Raw genomic sequence first — 20,612 nt, 5'->3', positions numbered from 1 at the left:
GTCACATCCTATATACGTTTTTAAACAGGTCAATAATAATAAATTATTTTTTGTGTCTCTTAGTTGGCTTTTACATTTAGAAAACTGAATCATGGTAGCTCAATAAGTAGATAGCTATCTTCTAATCTCTTGTTTAGGTCTGTTGTCATGTTTTCCATTACTAGAATAGACCAAAGCGGCTATTCATCTGTTTCTTCTCAGCTGGAAGGGTCGGCTTTCTCCCTTTCCTTGTAATGAATGAGTGCTCCTGATTTGTAGGTTTTATCTGATTGATAAACCAGGCTTTAAATGTTGCCCCAATTTTAATTCTAAACAGGCTGGAATACTGCAGTTTAATTAAGAACTAAACTTGAAAATTATTACTTAGGTTTTTGGGCTTTTTTTTACTGTGAAAATTTTATGGGAAAATCTGTCAAAGTCACCACATCTTAAGCGTCTGGAAAATAAAACAAAACAAATAGCAATGAGACCAATTAAATAAATGTGCAGCTTTTAGAAGGTCGGGAAGTAAAGCCTAATTAATCTTCTCTGGATGTGACTTTTGTAGAATAATGACTATTCAGTGACAGCAAGAGGGGGGAAAATGAAGGGGTAAAAGCCATTGCTGAAGAAAAGTTTAAAATTTGCCAGAATTGCCTGATTGAGTAAAAAGTCAAAGGGGTGAAGAACAATATGCCCAGTGAAAACGTTCCAGTGCTTTGATTGCTTTTCATCAGAAACTCTTTAGTGGCAACACTCTGCAGGCATAATAGTTGGCCACAAAAGGAACTAGGATCTTATGTATATTTATAAGCAAATCAGGAAGTAGGGCTGAGAAAAAGCAATTATGAAACCTGACATGCTTGTCACAAGCCATATTAGCATTAGATGCTGTATGTGCACATTCAAGGATGATATTTGCACACTTCTGAGCACAAGCTAAAACAGCCAGTCTATCTCCAGCTTAATGACCTAGGCAGAACCTTCAGTCACATCCAGGGATGGCGTAGCAGGGTTTCCTTGAAAACCTCGGTATGCAAATTGGAGTCCGGCACCACGAGCGTGTCTCACTGGAGCAAATTCCTTCCCTTACTGATATTACCCGTGATAGAGAGTTATGCGGTCCCCAGTTTATTTATAATCTAGATTATATTAAGAACCCAAAGTGAAAATGATTAGTATTATTTTATGTTATAAAATTTGTGGGGAATTTGTCAAAGTCACGTCGCATTGTCAGTCCTAACATGTCTGCTCCCAGGGGTGCCAACTTGACTAAAATGTTGGGGCAGGGGGGCAGTAAGCCCCCACTCACACAATTGATCACATGACATGGTGGACACACACCATTTGAATGGCAGTGCCCTCAAATATTTTATTGGGAGGGCCAAAGGGACCTCAGCCCCTAGGAGTTGGCTCCAATGTCTGTTCCTTTCACCTGCTTTAGTCACCAGTGGGATGGGGAGTCTGATGCCTTAATGTTGCAGCAAAACCTTTTCAAAGCACTGCCCCTGGTGGTTTTCAGAACCGGGAGATGAAAAGCCAGCTGGCTCAGCCCAGCCAGAACATCTCCCTTCTTAGCCTTGTTGCTGTAGAGATCCATCAGTCACTCCCTCCGACGTGCGTCTGAGACTCAAGCTGCCATGCAGGATTGAGCACACATTACTCAGCAGAGTACTGTAATCACACAACAGATCAGGCCTGAGGCGTGGATATGATACTAAGCTACACCATAGCTGTCAAGTTTTTCCCTTTACTCGTGAGGAAGCCTATTCAGCATAAGGAAATTTCCCTTAAAAAAAGGGAGAACTTGACAGCTATGAGCTATGCATTTATTGTTCATAAATCAGGACAAAGAAAAACATGGCCTCTCTCCTTGTCGTTCTTCTCGGAGAGAGTGAAAACAAAAGCAATACAGAGCGGAAGTTCCGCTCACGCCAGCAATCTGTGCTGGAATGAAACAGGCATGTGACATGTAACAATCCACATATCTGCAGCTCGTGAGGAGTGTAGTCTCAACAGTGGTGGCCCCTCTTTATTCTTATTATCAATAGGCTATATAGAAATATGCTGCTGACAGTATCTTCACTAAAGGGGCAGGAATGTAAAAAAAATGTGTGGCTGACAGGAAAAGTGTTTCTTTAGAAAAGGTGGAACTGAGCATGCTCTGGGCCTCTTTGCTCCTCTTTGCTGCCCTCTCTCCTCTTTTACATACCGTATATTTCAGAGCTAGGTGATTACTCACATTTGAAAAGGTTCTGGGGCTAATTAACCCCTACCTTGTGCCAGTTTTAACACTACATTGAACTGTTGTTAGAGTCAAATGGTTCACTGGATTAATGAATGCACCAAGAAGAATACATTTCTAGTGTAAAGTACAAGCTCTAAGCATCAATCAGTACTAGGCACACTTACCAGGGAGTCCCACTGAACTTACTTTTGAGTAGGTGAGCAGAGGTTTATTTTAAATTCATTGGATCTACTTCTGAGTAGACTCACATAGGAACACACTGCACATTGAAGGCATTTTCAAATTAAATAATGGCTAAAGCATGGTTCATATTTTTATAGTAATTTTTTTAAAAAAATGCCTAAAGACAGTAGCTCCTGGTCGTCCTCCAGATTTATGGTTTTTATTCACAAGCGATATAGACTGTGATGTGCCCAGAAACCAAGCTATAGCTTTCGATAGTTGCATGTCACTACCAGGGACTTCACACTGTCCTGTGGAGTTTCCTGTTTGCAGAGCTGCTAGATCAACGGTATTGCAGTTAAGGCAAAAATGGCAATGTGCGTGAAGTTTCAGCCAACTTCAGCATGGCAACATTTTCCTCATGTTTCTTTTCAGAGGCCGCAGTCTCTCTCACACACAAACATTTTGCAAAATAGATTTTTTTAAAAAACCTCTTGCATTCTGAGTTATCTCAGGGAAAGGCAACCGCTGTCCAGCCTGGTCCAGGGGTGCTATTACTGAAAACAATGGTGCAAATTGAATTGCGGAGATGCAATTTCTGATTGAGATCACATGAATTGAAATGGTTAGATACAAGCAAAGTGGGCAAGTTTTTGATAGAGTGGAAATAAAATAATGCCAGGACCTGCAGCTTCTAGCAAAATTCCTTTTACATTCTGTAGATGTTAGAGCAATGTTCTCCTTGACACCAGTAAGAGCTATATGCCCGAGGGCAATATATGGTCCTCATCTTCTGGAACATGATAATAATTGAGACAACTGCCAGAATCTGAACTTTTGTTTGGATTTTAACATGCTATAGCATGCCACGTCAAAAGCATTTCTCATGGCAATAGGCAATGCAGTCACAAACTGTAATACAGAAACACATAAACTGCAAGTCACCACACTGTAATTCTTAGCTTCGATTTGTTCCCACCATCTCTCACCATTCAGTTACTTCCAGCTGACTCAGCTTTTCCATTTTGAGCAAGTCTTCACTGTGTTGCGTGGAGTGCTAAACATTTGAAAAATATTTGCCAAAAGTGTTTCCCTCCCAGGTTTTTATTGTGAAATAAATGAAGAGCGTTGCTTTTTTTGCCCTCTACTTATCATTTAAAGGGGAAAAAAATAGCAGTCTCTGACAACTTGTTTCTTTCTCAAGCAGATATTATTTTAAATTTCCGAACAACGTACGTCAGCAAGTCTGGCCAAGTAATATTTGAAGCGAGATCTATTTGTATCCACTATGTGACTACCTGGTTCATCATTGATTTAATTGCTGCACTTCCTTTTGATCTGCTTTATGCTTTTAATGTCAATGTGGTGAGTATGGCCCTTCTATCCCACTTTACTGTTCTCAAGTGTCCCTTTTGTGAATGAAAATATTGCCCTTCGCAGGCAAAAGGAAAGCACAGGGCCAGTGTATGTGTACTGTACCATTGAGTGCAGCTTTTTATCTCTCCCAAGTGCATGAAGTGTTTTGTCTTGAAGTGCTGAAGAAGCAATTGTGGGGGAAAAATGTAGCAGTTAAAGCAAAACCTTAGGTATCAAACTGAGGGGAATCTTCTCGACTTACAAAGTCTGCTGTGCTTCATGCACATGTAGTCTTTTTTTAAAAAAAGGTTCTCTATGTTCAGAGAAACCCTTCCAAAACACAAATGTCTAAGGGGAATTTGGGCCAACCTTGTACTCCCACACAGATGTGGAATCCGTGGTCCCCTAACTCTGATCTCCAACTTCCTTCATCTTTCATGCTGCTGGAAGCTGGAGTTCAAGGGCAATGAAGATGGGGAAGGGTGTCACAGGTCCTGCCCTGAGTTATGTAAGCCAACTAGAAATACTGGGGTGTGGGGGTGGGGTGGAAATCTTGCTCTTTTTTTAAAAAAAAAAGTTGAAAATGCTTATGAGATCAAGTGTGCTATCCATTTTTGGGGGGGGGGTAGTGGAATTAGTGGAACATATTCGTGGCAACTAACTTAAGAATTATTATTTTTAATTATATACACACACACATACACAGTTAGCATTCTTGTATTGGTTATGCCCACCCCAAGAGATGTTGGCAAGTTGATGTAAGCTAGTGAAGGCTCCAAGGTTCATCAGCATTTTGTGGGGGAGGACAGACTTTGGGGTGGGAGTGTCAGTTCAGTCAAAACCCATTAAGCCACAATCTTGATATACACCTGCACATTCACAAGACTGTACAGAAAACCCATTCAGGAAGTTATTTTGCCACACTATTTTTTAAACGTTTTCATATTTTGCTACCAACCCCTCCCTCCCCATTAATTTGGGTTGTAATGTACATTGGCTTTTAAATAATATGCTATGTTTTACTGAAAAGCGGGATACTTGCATAGTTCCTACTATGTTGTGATGTTGACTCAGTTCTGCAAACCAGTAGATTTGGGGGTATTCCAAGTTTTTCTTCTTTAATGCCTTAATACTCTCCTGTCTCTAAAGATCTTTATGCACAATGCAACGATGCTGATTTACTCAGAAAATTATTCTGCCTTAGGCGGCCATGAATGTCCTCCACATGCATAAAGAGTTTCATAAATCCAGAATTATTTGGAGATACAGATGAAAGCCTCGTGAATTGTTGGATTCTTATTTAATTGACAGTCTTATATGTAGAGTAAAGGAGTCAACAAATGCTGATAGAGACTTCTTCATTTTTAATTATGATTGTGATGTGAAGGATTTCTAAGCATCTAACAGAATACTTCCTTAGCAATAATTAGCACAGTGTATGTACTTTCATTTGAGGTTTTTTCAAAGGCAGAGGCTGGAGAAGACTATACAGCCTTCTGACAGCATGCAGTTAGGCTGAAGTCTGAAGTTTCAAAAGCATTGATATGACACAAGGTCTGCTTACTTTGGTACAGTGGCTAAGCTGATCCCTACCCATGGAGAGGTTAACACTCCTTCTCTATCACAAGGCTAGGTAGCTATAATTTCTTCTTCCTTTTAGATTCTGCTTTCAGTGAGTTCAAAAGCATACAAGTTCTGATCACAAGAAGAGCTAGGAGCATTTTATATAACTAGTAAATTGTGCAGCAAATTTTTTTTGTGGATGTCTAGGGTCCCCTATAGGGATGCAGGTGGCACTATGGCCTAACCACTGAGCCTAGGGCTTGCCTATTGGAAGGTCGGTGGTTCGAATCCCCGCAACAGAGAATGAGCTCCCGTTGCTCGGTCCTGCTCCTGCCAACCTAGCGGTTCAAAAGCACGTCAAAGTGCAAGTAGATAAATGGGTACCGCTCCGGCAGGAAGGTAAACGGCATTTCCGTGTGCTGCTCTGGTTTCACCAGAAGTGGCTTAGTCATGCTGGCCACATGACCCGGAAAAAACTGTCTGCAGTCAAATGCTGGCAAGATGAGTGCCGCAACCCCAGAGTTGTTTGCGACTGGACTTAACTGTCAGGGGTCCTTTACCTTTACCTTTTTAAGGTGCAGCCGGAAATTCTGTAGTGGAGCAGTGGGAAAATTCAACCCAGGCAGCCCTGTATCGGGAAGTTTTTAATGCTTGATGTTTTGCTGTGTTTTTTTTATATTTTGTTGGAAGCCACCCCAAGTGGCTGGGACAACCCAATCAGATGGGTGAGGTATAAGTAATAAGTTGTTGTTGGGTGAGGTATAATTCCCATTCCGGGCCCAATAAGCACAAGATGCCTTTGCCCAGCGGTGCTGTAGCCCCCAGATTGCAGCAAAAATACTGGGCAATTACTTTATCACTTGCCATGCCTTCTCCAGCCACCTTTTTAGTTTTAGCATTGCGGTTTTTAGCAATGCAGATTCTTGCAGTTGCTAGGAAAAGCTTAACCTTACTAGTCTAAATCAGTTAGCTATAAAGTGAAATTCAGCTGGCTTTGCATACGTGAGTAATCAAATTTAGCTAAGCACAGAGTAGGAGTGCTGACTCCTCATTCTGTCTTTCTAAGTTGTGAAAATATATCTTCTGTATATGAATTTCAGATCTTACAGTGACAAACCGAACACTGCTAAAGGGGAAAAAATACATTTGGAATGAGTAATGAGAAATAATTACACATGATTTATTACACTCATTTGCAAACCTATTATTATCACATAATTTAAAAAATTGGAGATTTAATTTAATCCATCATAGAAAAATGTAATGCGAGGTCAAATATATATAACTGATATAACTTCCCTTTAAAAGGAGTATATATAGGCCCCTCCTTTCCGATAACTGTCTTCTCAGTGGCCATTTTGCCTTGTACCTGGATTTAGTCTTCCCTCCCCAAATGTTTTCCCATTTGTGGTGTGTATTTCACATTACTGACCTGGAAGCCAGTGAGACTTAACATCTGATAGCGTTACACACCACCCCAATCTCTGATCATGAGAAATTCCAGGGGCTCCAGGCAGGCTTACCCAGGGTCTGTGTTTCCTTTTGGGGATGAAGTACAGCACAGACTGTGGTGTCTTTATGATAATAGAATAATAGCATTGTGGAGTTTGAAGGGACCACAATTCCTGCAAGAATCATTTTGCCCAATGTGGGGCTCAAACCCATGACCCTAAGATTAAGAGTCTCTTGCTCTACCGACTGAGCTACCCTTTTAAGTTGACACATGGTTTATTTACACATATGTACAACCTGGGCCAATAATGGAGGGGTTCATAGCATCGGCACTCCAGGAGCGTCTTGCTTCCTCCATAGGTGCATCCTAGGTTCCAAGCAGAGATCCAACATCATGCTCTCTCCCTGCTGCTTTGCGCCTCCTGGTCACATAATGCCTTACTCTTAAGCTGCTGGCTCACATTGCTTCTAACTCTAGCTTCTCTCAGCTGTGGCTTTATCTTCAAACTAACTTGGAGTTGAGGGACCACCGATGCTTTGTCCCTTTGATGCTTTGTCCTTTTAATGGCTTAGCCCCCTCTAAGGAGAAAGCTTAGCCTAGCCTAATTAGTGTTCAACACGTGACTTAATGAAAGGATTAGCTGTGTCTAGCACAACTTAATACACACAGTTTGGGCTTAATACATATGGGTCTGCCACCCAGTCTTAACATTCCAAGCACTGATGAAATTCTAACACCTACTGGACTCAGGAATTTAGGGTGTCTAGCACCCACAAACTCATAACACTAATATGCATAGGTTTACACTGCTAGGATGTAAGCCTGATGGCAAACACATTTAAAAAAAATCTTTGTACAGAGCCCGAGAAGTTTAAGTTCCTGTTGCTGTTGTTGTTGTTGTTGTTGTTGTTGTTGTTATATAACTAGAAGCATTTCAGGTTTTCCATACCTGGCTACTCACCTTCATGCATTTACCAGGGATGTGCATGGGTACCAAGGTCCGCCGTGTATGAGCATCTGTGAATTCTGATCTGTTTCTGAGTCATTCTGCTCTCCCACACTTCGGTCTGTTCCAAGGTTTTCTGTCTAAAATGGAGCTCTGTGTCCCTCATTCACTATAATGGGAAACAAAAAATGGCTGTAATATTTCCCCCTTTTGTCCAATATGGGTAAAATTAACAGGCACATAAGCCTCTCCAGAGTGGATTAAGCCTGCCAAATTGCAGACAAATAGGTCCAGGGGCTTTTTGTGGGGAAGGAAGGGGGATTCACTTTCAAGAGGTGTTGGAGTGGTGTACATTTTTGCTTATACATTTTTAAAAAACCATGTAGCTTCAGACTGCCCTTTCCTTTTTGGTGCTTGTGTCCTGCAATAGGCTCACAAAATGAGGCTAACAAAAATGTTGAGTTCTGAAGATCTCAAGGATTTGTTTTTGTTTGGTTAAAACACAATGGCATAGGGTTTTTTTTAAAAAAAAATTAAACGGAACATTTAACTTTTGAAGAAATCTTATGCTGCTGTGCTTAAAGAATAAAGAAAAGAAAATCCACCTAGAACTCTTTAATGCAGTGCATGTAATATTTTGGATAGCCTCACTTCTTGCAAAGTCCATGGGCCTAGAAAAAAAGAAAGAGATGTAGAAAAAAATATAGAACTGTAAGGTCGGGAAAGTATAGAAATGACACAGTTACCTGAAGCACTTTCCTGTATGGAAAGACAGCTGACTATTACTTTCCCTTCTCACTCTTTCAGGTGTCCATCGTTCACCTTCTCAAGACTGTACGATTGCTGCGACTTTTACGTCTTCTTCAGAAGTTGGATCGCTATTCCCAGCACAGCACTATTGTTCTGACACTTCTTATGTCTATGTTTGCGTTGTTAGCTCATTGGATGGCTTGCATTTGGTATGTCATTGGAAAGAAGGAGATGGAAAAAAAACCATTCACTTGGGACATAGGTACATGCTTTATTTTCCCTCATAGACTGAAAAGTTATACTTTAAAACATCAAAATGTTGCAGCTTAAGGGAAGGGGGGGCACAAAAATGGATTTGGTATGATGTAAACTTCCGGCTTCCACGATCTTCTTTTTAACCCATTGGACTACAGAGTGAGGGCAGGAAATTTTTGCCTCACTCTGAATTAGCTTCATGCAACATTTCCCAAAGCCAAATGAGAGTGATGGCAATACTTGCTGCCTCACCCTGGTGTAGTGTGTGTGTGTGTGTGTGTGATTGATTGATTAAAATAAAGGTTTTGAGTATAAAATAATGACACTGACATCAGCCAACCACCAGTAAGACCACAAAAACTTCCAGATCATTTGTAATTTAAATATATTGTATATGTTTAAACTGAATTTACTAAGAGCCTATTATTTTCTTATAAGGAGATTTATAAGCACTGTGGCACAGTCTTATCAAATTTAAGAACTTTTCAGCCCTATTGTTTTCCTTGAGAGCCATTTCTCAGAGCGTCTCATCAGGTTAATTATTCTGCTGGCAATGAGAACTTGACTGCATTGACCAAGGACTCTGTGCATTACCTTCAGGAACCATAAAAAAGCAACAGTATTTTAACCAAATGTGCAGGATTGATGATCAGCAAAAAACAAGAAAGAAAAGAAAAAAGAAATCTCCTGAAAATCCATGCATTTCAGTTCTTTGTTTGCAAAAGTATAGCTACTGGTTTTATATATACAGTATATTAATCTCTCCAGACTAATTCTTTGTTCCTCACTTTCTATATTCCATACTTCCTTTGGAGAAAATGAAATAAATTTTGAGTTGACAGTGCTTTTGGTTACCTGATTATTTAATCTTTTCAACACCAGTTTTAGGTCCTGATTTTCTAAGGGCTTAGGGCAGATAATAATAATATTTTAAAATTCTTTATAGTTTAGAGAGGTCTATTATGAAAAGAGATTCCCTCTGAGTTCTTAGACGTATATGTAAGTGCTATTTAGATCTGTGCAGACAATAAGCAGATTACTCTGGAAATATTCTTGGCTGCAAAATGTATTCTATATTTTGGAACTTTTGGACAGCCATGGATAGCAGGTTAATTGGAGGCCAAAAAGTCAGGATGCGTCTTCCTTGAGTTCATCAAAGCTGCCATAAATTATTTCTGCAATGGTCTTGAGCAAATCTCCCACCTGTCAGCTATAATTTCAGCAGCATCTTAAAAGAGAAAGAAAAACTAATTCAAAACTGTTTTGTGTATAGTGATTAAAGGAAATGACTTACCATAAGCAGTAAATCAATTCCATTTACGTTGAATAAGCCTACTTTTGTCTTCTCCAGTCACTGAAATGTCTGCTTTTTACACTTCCTCACTAAAGTGCATTGCTTTATGGTTTGTTTTTGTGCTTGAAGGGAGGTCATATTACATGTGCCATCTTCAGTATGTTTGAACCAATAAGTGGTGGAACTTGGGAGTTTACTGACCTTTGGACCCATGCTTCTGTTTTAACGGTGCAGTACTAATCGTAGAAAGTTTATTGTTGCATACTTGTGCTCCATCAGCGTCCTCAAGACAGCCACTAGGCTAAAATCTTTTCCATGATCTTTATCGTCACATACATCATATTCTGAGAATACTGACAGAAAGATTTTAATGGTTGGGAAGCTTTCCCGGGCTGATGCTAGTGGAATCTGAAGCATTCATCATTCTCTTCATTAGTGCTTCTGCGGTCACCAGAAATTCTTGTCAGCAGCTCTGGGTATGCATTTTGAATATATCCTTGAGGGCATGCACTTGTATATCTATCTAGGTTAAAATTCAAGTTATGAGTCCTTTTCCTTCCTCAGAAACAAATTACATTATTTAGGTGTAACTAACAAAGGCAGTAACTAAGGTGTAACTAAAGCTGCCAGTCTTTCAATTTGGAGTTATAATTCCAGTCCACAAATCTAGTACATCTGAATGTTTGCAAATTAAGCTGACTTTGGATCACTTCTGATATTACTTTCTCAAGATACAGGTACATGCAACACCTTCAGTTTTTTGCATGTGTGGCTTTTGTGTGTGGGGGGGGGAACAGATGCACAACTTGCCTCTGCTGTATTGTTGCATATAGATGTGCCCATCTGTCTCTTAGGGCTGGTTTCTCAGGTTTAGAAAATGCATGCTGTACAACCCTTCTGTGTTGCTGTTTAGTTCAAGGATAGTGTTGCATGGTTTGGTGGTCCTTCATGTCCAAATTCCCTGTCTGTGGAGACTTGGCACACCAAAGAGAGAGATTTGTGTCTAGTCTTCTTACCAATGTGCTCATTTTCATGTCTAGGGAGCTTATGACTCAAGAGGACTTCCCATCCACTTTCTGAAGGGGCAAAGTTCCAGCACATAAACAAGGGTCTAAACTATTGAGTGATGTTTTCCAGAGATCAGAGGGCAAGGTTGGTGTCTGGGCCAAGATTTCAATACAGGCATATTTGTACCCAGGCACCTTCGTGATTGCTTAGCATTTGCAGTTTTGCTGATTGCCTTGCTTGACTGCATTTCTTTGTAAAAGGGTAAAGGCAAAGGGCCCCTGACCATCAGGTCCAGTCGTGTCCGACTCTGGGGTTGCGGCACTCATCTCGCTCTATAGGCCGAGGGAGCAGGCGTTTGTCCGCAGACAGCTTCCGGGTCATGTGGCCAGCATGACAAAGCTGCTTCTGGCGAACCAGAGCAGCGCACGGAAACGCGGTTTACCTTCCCGCCGGAGCGGTCCCTATTTATCTACTTGCACTTTGACATGCTTTCAAACTGCTAGGTGGGCAGGACCTGGGACCGAGCAACGGGAGCTCACCCTGTTGCAGGGATTTGAACTGCCGACCTTCTGATCAGCAAGCCCTAGACTCTGTGGTTTAACCCACAGCGCCAACTGGGTCCCGCATTTCCATGTAGGGCTTTCTTAAACAGCAAAACAGGGTGGCTGTGCCATCTTTTTGTAAGAGGGAATTTGTGAGTATTATTGATGAGGAATTTATATTATAACATATAGGATTTATACTTTAGGAAAGTTATGTGACATCAGAGTGAATTAGGCATCAGTCTGGGAATTTCAAGGCAACAACTGTTTTGAGTCATGGAAGAAGATTTCATTGAAGCAGTATATGAGCTTATGGGACTGTTCCTCCTGGAGCTGGTTGGACTTAAGTAGATCCTGCTGGATCAGGCCAATGCCCACCTGCACAATATTTTATTTATAAAACACCTACAGTTACTGGATGCTGTTAAAAACAACAACAATTCCCAGCTCACATGTAACCAATATAATTGGAGTGGTAAGGGAGCAGGCATGAAGGGGGAAGGGGAGGCACTATGAATCAATAGTTTCTGAATTTTTTTAAGCATCATAAGAGTTTGCAGAAGAAAATGTTGTTCAGAATTAATAGTTTCCTATAAGCTTTTTGAAAGATAGATACTAAGAAGCAGCGGGTTCCAGATGTAGGGACAAAACTGAACAGCTGGTAAGTAATAGCACAAAGGAAAACAGAAGCCTTGCAGAAGATGAGCATGAGGAACTTCATATAGCATGGCTTGAAGTTGGCTTGTTTTTTAATAACCACAGTTACGGCAAAGCACAGTTTGCCTGGTGTTGAATGTCACAGCAAGCTGTGGTCAGTTTAAAATGGAAGGGGAAAGCTTCAGTTCTCACAGCTAAACAGGAAGAAAGAGAAAAGGGGAGGAGAAGTTTACATCCCCGTCTGACTATGGCTTGTCCACACCAGAGACAAAGCTAGGGGTTGACAAAACTGGCCCCTTCAGTACCAGATAGATTCTACTTTATGGTCAAAATAGGAATCAGAAATAAATGATGAGACTGCCTTTTCTTTACCTAGGTAGCTTTTCTTCTAAAAATGGTATTCAGCATGAATTAATGTTTTTAACTCACAAATGCCAGATGCAAAAAGCAGTTCCAAGCAAGCGAAAAATCGCATTTGGCCGTTTTCAACCCTTGGGCGATATAGCTTGAAGACTCACGCCCCCTTATAACTTTTGGAAATAGTCAATGTTAAAAGGGATTGTGCTGATAGTTTGCCCAATATATTAATATTCCAAGTGCTGCTGAAGCCTGTTGGTCAGTTTCCTTGGCTAATGAGGCTGCAGGTGATATTTTCTGCTGTTTTTTAAAAACCCATTTTGCATTGTAACCAGGGAACTGTGTGTTCTCTTTGGCAAACTAGCAGCAGGCTCTTTGGATAGCAACTGGAGAATCTTACGTGGAAACCTGTAGCTGACCTACTTCTAGGTTCCTTTTATTTAATTTCACTGTTACCGCTTCAGAGGAGGGCTGCCATACATTAGCAGAACTGGCACCCAGAATCACACTTTACCCAAAAGAGTAGAGCACAGCTGAGTTTTTACAATACAAATGCTTGGCAGGTATCTGATCTTTCTCTCTGCTGTAGGTTAGTGTTTCTATTCTCAATAATTTTAACAGGCACAGAAGTAGAAATTCTGTTCACATTTACCTGGAATAAGTTCCATTGAGCTCACTGGGGCTTACTTCTGTGTAGATGTGTATAATAATAATAATAATAATAATAATAATAATAATAATAATAATAATTTATTTATACCCTGCCCATCTGGCTGGGTTTCCCCAGCCACTGTGGGCAGCTCCCAACAGAATATTAAAAACATGATAAAATGTCAAACATTAAAAATTTCCCAATACAGTGTTGCCTTCAGATGTCTTCTAAAAATCAGATACAGTAGTTGTTTATTTCCTTGACATCTGATGGCAAGGTGTTCCACAGGGTAGGTGCCACTACCGAGAAGGTCCTCTGCCTGGTTTCCTGTCACCTCGCTTCTCGCAGTGAGGGAACCGCCAGAAGGCCCTCGGTGGCTGCAGAAACCCAGCCAGATGGGCAGGGTATATATAATAAAATTGTTGTTGTTGTTGTTGTTGTTGTTGTTGTTGTTGTTGTTGACCAGATAGTGTTGTTTATTTCCCATCTTTCCATAACCTTAAAAAATTGAATCTCATCCCATTGGTCTAAATGGGAGAAAAATGAATACACCAGCCCAAGAGCAGGGTAACCTTCTCCCTTCCCACATTCTGGGGAAATGGCAAGGCTTTAGCTCCCATAGATCCACAGCTCCATTGATCCACACCTGACATGCCCCTGTTTCCCCCCCCCCTCTTTGTTGTTGAAACATTGACAGCAGAGAATTATTCTGGGAGTTGACTTTCCTCTTTGAAGTCATAGCTCCCTCTCCACCCACAGAAAGAGCTCCACCAAATCCTACGAGACACCCTTCCAGGGACCATAGGATTGGTTCATCACCATTATCCTAATTTATAGGCAAGAGACATCTTCATTCTTATTTATGGGCATAGCCTCCGTAAGACATCTTCCATAGTCATTAAATAAAATACATTTAAAAGCGAGAAAAATGTGCATAGGAAAACAGCACAAAATTTTAAAACAGGTCAGTCTATTAAAAATATAAATGTATTAGGCAGCAAAATATAAGCCAGCAAAGCAAATTAGTAGTATTGGTTTAGATGCAGATTGACATGCTGATTTACTACATCAGTGAGAATAAGGACTAAGTTTTACTTGTTTGCAAAGAAATTCTTTAAGACAGTTGCAGTGTGCTATAAAGGCTGCCCATAGTGACTACCCAAAATATGGTCTGAAGCTCAACATCAAAAAAACCAAGATCATGGCCACTGGTCCCGTCACCTCCTGGCAAATAGAAGGGGAAGAAATGGAGGCAGTGAGAGATTTTACTTTCTTGGGCTCCTTGATCACTGCAGATGGTGACAGCAGTCACGAAATTAAAAGACGCCTGCTTCTTGGGAGAAAAGCAATGACAAACCTAGACAGCATCTTAAAAAGCAGAGACATCACCTTGCCTACAAAGGTCCGTATAGTTAAAGCTATGGTTTTCCCAGTAGTGATGTATGGAAGTGAGAGCTGGACCATAAAGAAGGCTGATCACCGAAGAATTGATGCTTTTGAATTATGGTGCTGGAGGAGACTCTTGAGAGTCCCATGGACTGCAAGAAGATCAAACCTATCCATTCTGAAGGAAATCAGCCCTGAGTGCTCACTGGAAGGACAGATCGTGAAGCTGAGGCTCCAATACTTTGGCCACCTCATGAGAAGAGAAGAAGAGAAGAATCCTTGGAAAAGACCCTGATGTTGGGAAAGATGGAGGGCACTAGGAGAAGGGGACGACAGAGGACAAGATGGTTGGACAGTGTTCTCGAAGCTACGAACATGAGTTTGACCAAACTGCGGGAGGCAGTGGAAGACAGGAGTGCCTGGCGTGCTCTGGTCCATGGGGTCACGAAGAGTCGGACACGACCAAACGACTAAACAACAACAATCCAAAATAAAACGATGCATTGTTTGAAAAGAAAAGAAACTCATTATTTTTAAGCCAATCACAATATCCCGAAGAAAACTGACATGGTTTTTGACATTCTGGGAAAGGCAAGCCTGATGTTTTGCACAGTAACAAGGGGAAAGACCAATTAAATTGATGGCAGTTTGTGACAGCAGGAGTTAATAGTGCTACAGGTTGGTACAGTGCTACTTCCAAGAAAAATGCAGTCTAGTGGTGGCAGACCCAAGTTTTTTCCAGGTAGTTGCTAGTTATTTTGACCCCAAACTGTCTGCTTAAACAGAGGATTCTCTGCTAGTGCTATATTTTAAGTGGCCAGTTGATACATAGGCAGATTTGTTGCAAATTTATTTTGGAATCTTTGTGTTTCAGCATTGTAAATGTGTAACTATCTTGTGTTTATTAGATAAAGCTCAAAGAAGGGGCTGCAATTCAAGACCCACTTACTCATGACTATGAGCCCATTGAACACTGTGAGACTTATTTACAAGTACACATGTGCAGAATCACATTGGGGATTAGCTTGGTGTGTTGTGGAGTCTTTTATAAGGTTTCTGGTAATTTGTGGAAGTAAGTAGAGAGGTTGTGCATGTTTGAATGTTCCCCTTTGACGGACAGGTTTTGCTTTTATTCACAGTGACTTATTCTATGAGGCCGCTCCAATCATAAAGTGATGGGGGGGAGGGATAATTAAGCAAACAAACAGGATTCTTCTCATGGGTCTTCATTCTCCTCTTTGTGGGACACGGGTGGCGCTGTGGTCTAAACCACCAAGCCTCTTGGGCTTGCTGATCGTAAGGTCAGCAGTTCGAATATGCATGATGGTGTGAGCTCCCAATGCTATGTCCCTCCTCCTGCCAATCTAGCAGTTTGAAAACACCAGTGTGAGTAGACAAATAGGTATTGCTAAGGCAGGAAGGTAAACGGCGTTTCTGTGCAATCTGGCATTCATCACAGTGTTCCATTGTGTCAGAAGCAGTTCAGTCATGCTGGTCACATGACCCGGAAAAGCTGTCTGTGGACAAACGCTGGTTCCCACGGCCTGAAAGCAAGATGAGTGCCGTAACCCCATAGTTGAATTTGACTAGTTTTAACCTTCCAGTGATCCTTTACCTTTACCTTTCATTCTCCTCTGAGTTTTGACTGTAAGAGAAGTGTGCAAGTTAGACTATTGAGGTGGCCATATTCCTTCCTAATCATTCTTTTTCCTAACAAAAAATCAGAAATCATAGGTGCTTCTCTCTGTGTCTCTATGCTTCATGGTAGAAGCAGTTGTGCTTTTTCTCTGGTGTTCCCTCAAGAGTTTTGGAACATCATCATGTTTGATCACTCCCTGGGGGAAGTTTGTATTCACAGCATGCAGCAGCAAGAAGCCCCACAAACTAGCCACCCCAGGATGTGGGTGGTTTGATGCCTTATTTTTTAATTTTAAAAAAACAGTTTTAAAGTAATGAAGCAGCTCACAATACTTGGACACCTAGTAAAGGGATTCTCCAGAGCGCAGATTCCAAAGTGGACTCGTGATAATATTTGTGTCATGATCCACCCAAATTGAATCAGGCGAGTTTGCTTTTGGAATTTTTCTAAGATGCCTTCCCCATTGCTATACATCCTTCAAATGTCCAAGCTAGTATTCTGTGATCATTGCACGAAAAGGAAAAGAAGACCTATTGGACCTTCTACTCTGTTACATGGTAGACCCAGCAACTAACAGTAGGATTACTGCACATTGGGTACTGCTGTTGTTTGTTTGCGTCTTGTTGGGCCTAGCCTTCTTGTGCCATATATAAGTGGATGCATGCAGCAACACGTAGACAGATTGTGATTTAAGAACGGGGGAGGACTTGTAAAATGTGAGCTATTTGTACGGTTGCCTGTAAATGCTACCGTCATCACCTATCCCAGCCTGGAAACACATTTACATTTTTATCTAACACTGGAACTCTTCCCAGAAATGGATAAACAAAACATGATGTGAAATCATCCCTCTACCTACAATTCATTTTGGATGAGATTTCCGAAAGGTCATAATATGAGTCCAGTAATCCCCTTGATTTAGAGAAGCATTTGTGCACCCACCTATCTTTTGTGCTTGTTGATTAATAACTGTACGTACTTTAATTACATTGCCATTTTGAAAAAAAAAAACCATCTGAGAAATGGAGTGAAATAACTTTAAGGTCTGGATACAAACCATGAAGGAACACTGAGATTCAAGGAGGCCTCTCCTTCATTTAAAGTGGTACTCCCTCCCCTCTACCTTTGCAATTCAGGGTGTGCATGTCAGGTTTGCTTGCTGAGTTCCTGAAGAAAGAACACAGAGGACAAGGACAAGATGGGACAGTCCAAATGTGGTAGATGTGCTTAGCACCTTCTCTGCCTGACACCAAATGCTCTGGAAATCTGAACGTAGTGTGTTCAAGTCATTCAAGTTAGAACTCATCTATCTTCATTTCAAATGTTATATGCATGAAGTGGGGAGGGATCCACACAATTAAAAGGGTTGTGAGGCTGTGCTACTGGCTTCACCCTTGATGAGATACAAATTTCCCTGGTGCTGCCCATAGTGACTACCCATTAGTGTTGATGTCTGCAGGGGCGAAGATCTCTATGCATTTTTACAGGAACTGAAACCTGCTTATGGAGCTCTGTCCTAGCTGATATCACCCCCCACATTGACAAAGTTTAGGCATCACCTTAAAACATACCAGTTTTGCTAGGCTTGTGGTGCCTAGATGTATATTAGAACAGTGAGAGTTTTAGCACCAGCCACTGGATTTTAAAGGTTTTCATTAATCTGCTATAATTTTGACAATAATTTCATGATACCTGTGTTATTGTAAGGTTGTTGTTAGCTGGGCCCAAGCTTCGCCAGAAGGAAGGTGTGGAATGAAAATAATAAATGACATAATAATAATTCATTATAACCTGAGTGACCAGGGAAGTCTATGAGCCTAGACTTTCCTCTGCAGACATCCACAGTGAACACATGGGTGTCTGGTGCAGCAGCAGCAGCATGGCATCTCTGTACTGTTAACTAGTAATAATATTAATAATAAGTTATTATTTATATGCTGCCCATCTGACTGGGTTGCCCCAGCCACTCTGGGCAGCTTCCAACAACTTATAGCATCAAACACAGTAAAACACCAGATATTAAAAACTTCCCTGCCTTCAGATGTCTTCTAAAAATAAGATAGTTGACATCTGATGGGAGGCCATTCTACAGAGTGGGCGCCACTACCGAGAAGGCCCTCTGCCTGGTTCCCTGTAACCTCACTTCTCGCAATGAAGGAACCGCCAGAAGGCCACTTGGAGTTGGACCTCAGTGTCTGGGCTGAATGATGGGGGTGGAGACGTTCCTTCAGGTATACAGAGCCAAGGCCATTTAGGGCTTTGAAGGTCAGCACCAACACTTTGAATTGTGCTCAGAAATGTAATGTGATGCCAATGTGGTGTGGTTGCTAGATGCTGGACTAGGAACTGGAAAATCAGTCTTCAAATCCCACTCAGCCATGAAGCTCACTGAGTGTCCTTGGGGCAGTCATAGTCTCTTTGACTAACCTACCTCACAGGATAGTTGCAAGGCTAAAAAGGAGGTGGGCAGCGCCTTGTGCACCATCTTGAGCTCCCTAGAGGGAAAAGTGGAATATAAATGTATTGAAACCAAACACCCATGTGTACCCCCTTCCTACTTATAAAGTGAGGAGAGACATCTAAGGCCCTATCTGCACTGTGTATTTAAAGTTATACAACTTTATAGACAGTCATGGCTTCCTCAAAAGCATCCTGGGAAATGTAGTTCCTTAAGCATGCTGAGGGTTGTTAGGATATACTTACTCCCCTCACAGAAATGCAATTCCCAGAGTTCAGTGGGAAGATGGATTGAGAGTTAAACCTCTCTCTTTGAGAATTGTAGCTCTGTGGGGGTCAAAAGAGGTCCCCTAACAAATCTCAGCATGCTTAACTAGAGTTCCCAGGATTCTTTAGGGGAAGCCCAAATCATTCCAGAGACCAGTTCAAGGACATGATCTGTCATTTATTCAAGATGCCATCAAAGAATCTTGCAGCCAGTAGTTGGTTTCCTTCACTTCTAGTACTTTTATTACTCCAAATGTACTTTTACTACTCCAAAATGAACAATACAGTCTATTAGCTTATTTACAGACAGTTTTAATGAAAACCCAAGCCAATGGGGTCAGTACAAGGCAATAAATGTCAAGGAGTGCAGGAGAATATAGATGCAGTCTGTTCTGTTCCCTGGTCTCAAGGAACTGTTTGCTACACAATGACAACACTGACTTTCCCTTTAGTCATTGCTCTTAGTCCTCTGTGGTTTGATAGGCCAGCACATAGCTCTCAGGAGTCTTTGGTGCCTTCAGTTGTCCTTGATAGAGGGTCACATGCCCTGTCTTGCTCCCATAGAAGTTTACATCAAGGCCAGAATTCTCAGGGTTTTGTGTGTGCATACTCTGTTCTTAATGTATTTCACACTTGATCGAACTATCATATGTAGTTAATAATGAGCTTTCAAAAAGTATGAGGCATAGACAGGAATAGAGGCAAAGCTATTCTGGGGCAAGATGAACACTATTTCTGTAATATTTGCTTTCTAACTGTCATGTAGTACAGCTTGTTAACAAATTACGCATGTTTTGTTAGACAGTAAGAACTCAACTATGTATCCTGATTTACAACAAGAAAATGTACTCTCTGGTCATTTAAACTATTATGAGATGTTTTATCACAAATCTACTGCCTAGTGTTTCAAATAGAAGAACTTCGTTCAGTTTGTAAAAGAATTATTGTAAGGAGCTTTCGCAAACAGACAGAGTAATTGTAAAGAGCAGTGTTTTTAAACTCTAAACCTTTCTGTCTTTCTATCTGTCACTTTGTGCTTAAAACAGCAAATTCAAGCTTTATGCCAGGTCAGAAATAGAAACCCCATGCTGAAAATCCCACAAAGATTTGTTCGAAATGGGTCAGAATACCAAATTACGCTTCCATTGTGTGATACTCGGAATTTTAAACTTCAAAACACAAAAAGGGAGCTACTCAGAAGAATCAAATTGCTCCCTAACAATGGCTCATGTTCTCAAAAGACCCCTTCATTTTTTTCATTTTTGCTTTCCTTTGCAATACCACCAACCACCTTAGCATTTAAGAACAGACATAGAGAGAGAAAAATAATTACTTGTAGCAAAATTACTTTAAAAAAAACCCACACAACTTCAGTGCAATGATGGGAGACTGTCTAGGAACTGCATGCATGCTGCTATGGGTTTCATGATGAAAGAAAGGTGGGTTGTTAATGTACAAAAATAAATAAATGCAGTATGGCCTAAGGGGCTGAGCTCTAGTCAGGTCATGCACAAGAAGATGCATACCCTCCAAGTGTCCCGATTTTCCAGGGAAAGTCTCAGAATTACAAAAACCATCCTGGCTTCTGATTTGATCCAAGAATGTCCCTATTTCCCCTGCCAAGCTCGGGGAGGAGGATGA

The 20,612-nt window shown here is 41.1% G+C and overlaps 1 protein-coding gene across 1 annotated transcript in view; it reads left to right on the top strand.

The window, feature by feature from the left end:
* Positions 1-20,612, top strand: part of KCNH8 (potassium voltage-gated channel subfamily H member 8) — a 157,469-nt gene that overhangs the window by 95,934 nt on the left and 40,923 nt on the right. Inside the window, exons 6-7 of the mRNA XM_060280535.1 lie at positions 3,597-3,754; positions 8,515-8,719. Of these exons, the coding sequence (XP_060136518.1) occupies positions 3,597-3,754; positions 8,515-8,719 (363 nt within the window). The remainder of the gene's footprint in view (positions 1-3,596; positions 3,755-8,514; positions 8,720-20,612) is intronic.

The sequence above is a fragment of the Zootoca vivipara genome, chromosome 12, assembly GCF_963506605.1.
Source record: "Zootoca vivipara chromosome 12, rZooViv1.1, whole genome shotgun sequence".
NCBI classification, from domain to species: Eukaryota; Metazoa; Chordata; class Lepidosauria; order Squamata; family Lacertidae; genus Zootoca; species Zootoca vivipara.
The sequence above is the reverse complement of the archived record's forward strand: the minus strand, read 5'-3'. Positions and strand labels throughout refer to the sequence as shown.